This window comes from Penaeus japonicus, unplaced genomic scaffold (genome assembly GCF_977035675.1).
Source record: "Penaeus japonicus unplaced genomic scaffold, GWHDUDI00000001_assembly GWHDUDI00000030, whole genome shotgun sequence".
NCBI lineage: Eukaryota > Metazoa > Arthropoda > Malacostraca > Decapoda > Penaeidae > Penaeus > Penaeus japonicus.
Genome location: NW_028234432.1, coordinates 1,384,617 through 1,387,116, shown reverse-complemented (window position 1 = coordinate 1,387,116; position 2,500 = coordinate 1,384,617). Strand labels below are relative to the sequence as shown.

At 38.0% G+C, this 2,500-nt stretch overlaps 1 protein-coding gene across 1 annotated transcript in view; it reads right to left on the bottom strand.

The window, feature by feature from the left end:
- The window catches only part of IA-2 (tyrosine phosphatase IA-2), a gene marked incomplete in the record, with an annotated part of 208,149 nt that overhangs the window by 100,507 nt on the left and 105,142 nt on the right, over positions 1 to 2,500 (bottom strand). Inside the window, 1 exon segment of the mRNA XM_086554829.1 lies at positions 1,160 to 1,291. Coding sequence (XP_086410955.1) covers positions 1,160 to 1,291 — 132 coding nt within the window.

Here is a 2,500-nt window from a genome sequence, read left to right as displayed (position 1 = left end):
TACGATTCCTGTGTGTTTTGAATTCAGTCTTTACATTTTTTAGGTTAATTAGGTTAATTAGACGCCTTCTTTTAAATGCAAAAAGGCGCCTTTTGTTCTCTGTGGACAACCGATAGTTATGGTAAGTGATAAAATTGGTTTTACGAACTCGAAGAAGCTACAATTGGTTGACACTAAGGTTGTCTTGTGCTTCGCGTCAGCCTCCACATTAGAGATTTTGAATAGATGTTGATGTTAATAGGTAATAACTCTAATATGTTCAAGTTTATTGTTGATATGACGCCAGGATTGCTTTATACTGTTTGTGCAGAAGACTTGCACATTTTGTTTAGATGTTTGAATACATAGCGGATGACTCCATGCAGCTTCAAAGCATTTAATAATATCAAGACTGGCGTTCGCTGCGACTACCCTGGTTCCCTGCATGGCTTATGAAATATGTGGAACATTGTGTTATTAACTTTATCGGGAATTCTTCGAGACTTGTATTATGCAGTGTGCTGCAGCTATTACGTGGACTCTGTTCCAAGTTTCTTCAATGCAAATAAGTGTTTGTGATGTGTGAATTAGCGCAGATTTTGGATGAATTTAAAAGTGTTTCTGCAATATTGTTACGGATTTATTTGGGGCAACCGATGGCAGGTTGCCAAGATAAAGATAAATTCTATTTTTCTGACTGAAAAAAAGTTTTAAAATCTAGCATCCAATTTAATCCATCTATACGAAAAGTTTTTACTCAACCGTTTAAGTTTACAATTGTTTAAGTTTACAAAGCATTTGCTTTTGTTTACTGGAAAATTTGTGTTTGTTACACCAATAATTAATATCTACATTAAGACCAAGCCACAAGGCAATTATCAAAATGAGTTGTTAAAAATCATAAACAAATCAAATGGATAGATTTATCATAAACAGCACAGTTAAGTCACCCCTCTTAGAGAGACGGGTTGAATATATCTACATTTTCTATGAAGTTCTATCACAGAAAACGAATATTCTGTCTATAGAAGCAGTAATATAAGGTAGACTATAAAAAATATGAGATATGTGTTTGTGATGTAATGCTTTTGTCACCATCAAATACATTCTTTCATAATATTAATGTATACCAGTTTATCTATCTAAATTGAGGCGAAGAAGAATAACCAGCTTTCCTTACTTGTGGCTGATGGAGTGCAGTAATGTCTGGAGGACGCACTGGGTGTAGGTGTGCGACCAGCGGTATCCGAGCATGAAGAGCCGTTGCATCTCCTGCTCCAGAAGCCGAAGGTCCTCAGACCCGAGATCGTACCTGTGGGTTACAGAGGGGAGTTAATTACACGGGCATAGGCTAAGACAGGCGTAATGTTTGTATTGTACACATGCGAGTGTGTGTGTGTGTGTGTGTGTGTGTGTGTGTGTGTGTGTGTGTGTGTGTGTGTGTGTGTGTGTGTGTGTGTGTGTGTGTGTGTGTGTGTGTGTGTGTGTGTGTGTGTGTGTGTGTGTGTGTGTGTGTGTGTGTGTGTGTGTGTGTGTGTGTGTAAGTGTGTGTAAGTGTGTGTGGCGAATTATTTTGATTCAACTGCATAATGAAGTTTATATAACTGAATTTTCGCAAGACGTAGCAGACATGTTTGCAAAGCCAGGAATACCAATCCTTTTGAGTTAAGTTCATAAAACGAAATGTTATTAAACCTATTCAAATTAATCTGTTGCTAATTGAATAAATAACGATGAGTGTAGCCGTGAATATGAATTTCCATATACGTGATTACATGCATACATCACAAGTGGGGGTCGTCCTGTGTGACCCCATGTTGTCGCCGAGAGAGAGACTGACTCTTAATGTATGGCTGCAGGTGAAGTTCCTTTGTAATGTGTGATGGAAATAGAAGGAGGTTTGGAGTAATAGAGATAGAGGGCTGCAAAATGAAAGCTAATGTAATATCTTTACATGTCATGTCTGTTCAGAGAGGGGGAGATTGATCCTTCATGTATGATCACAGATAACATATATATATGAAGGTCCCGAAGAACATCAAGACAAGTCCCAGATATCCGCTGTGATGTGCCTCTCCATTTAGTGTAGTACAGTGCCAGGGCGTTCTTCCTGAGATTGTGCAAGAATGCTCAGAGAAATGAGTATGGTGTGAGCTATGCGAAAAGGGAACATCTTGCTAAGTCGGAGTAACAGACTTTATTTACTATTTCATTACTAATGTTATTCGGGGAGACGGATCTCTGTAGCACCTGTAATCATGCTGTTAAAAAGAAGTACGGAAAAAATGTGAAAAAAAAAACAAAAAAACAAAAAAAAAAAAAAAAAAATTTTTTTTTCCCCCCCCCCCCCCCCCCCCACCCCCCCCCCCCCCCCAAAAAAAAAAAAAAAATAAACCAAAATTTTGTATGGTGGATGGAAATGTATAGTGAAAATGAAATATTGAGTGATGTGTTCTAGGAAGCAGGAATAATTCACTTGAAGAAAACAGGTTGTATTTTCACGGCGAATGGGAACTTGTAA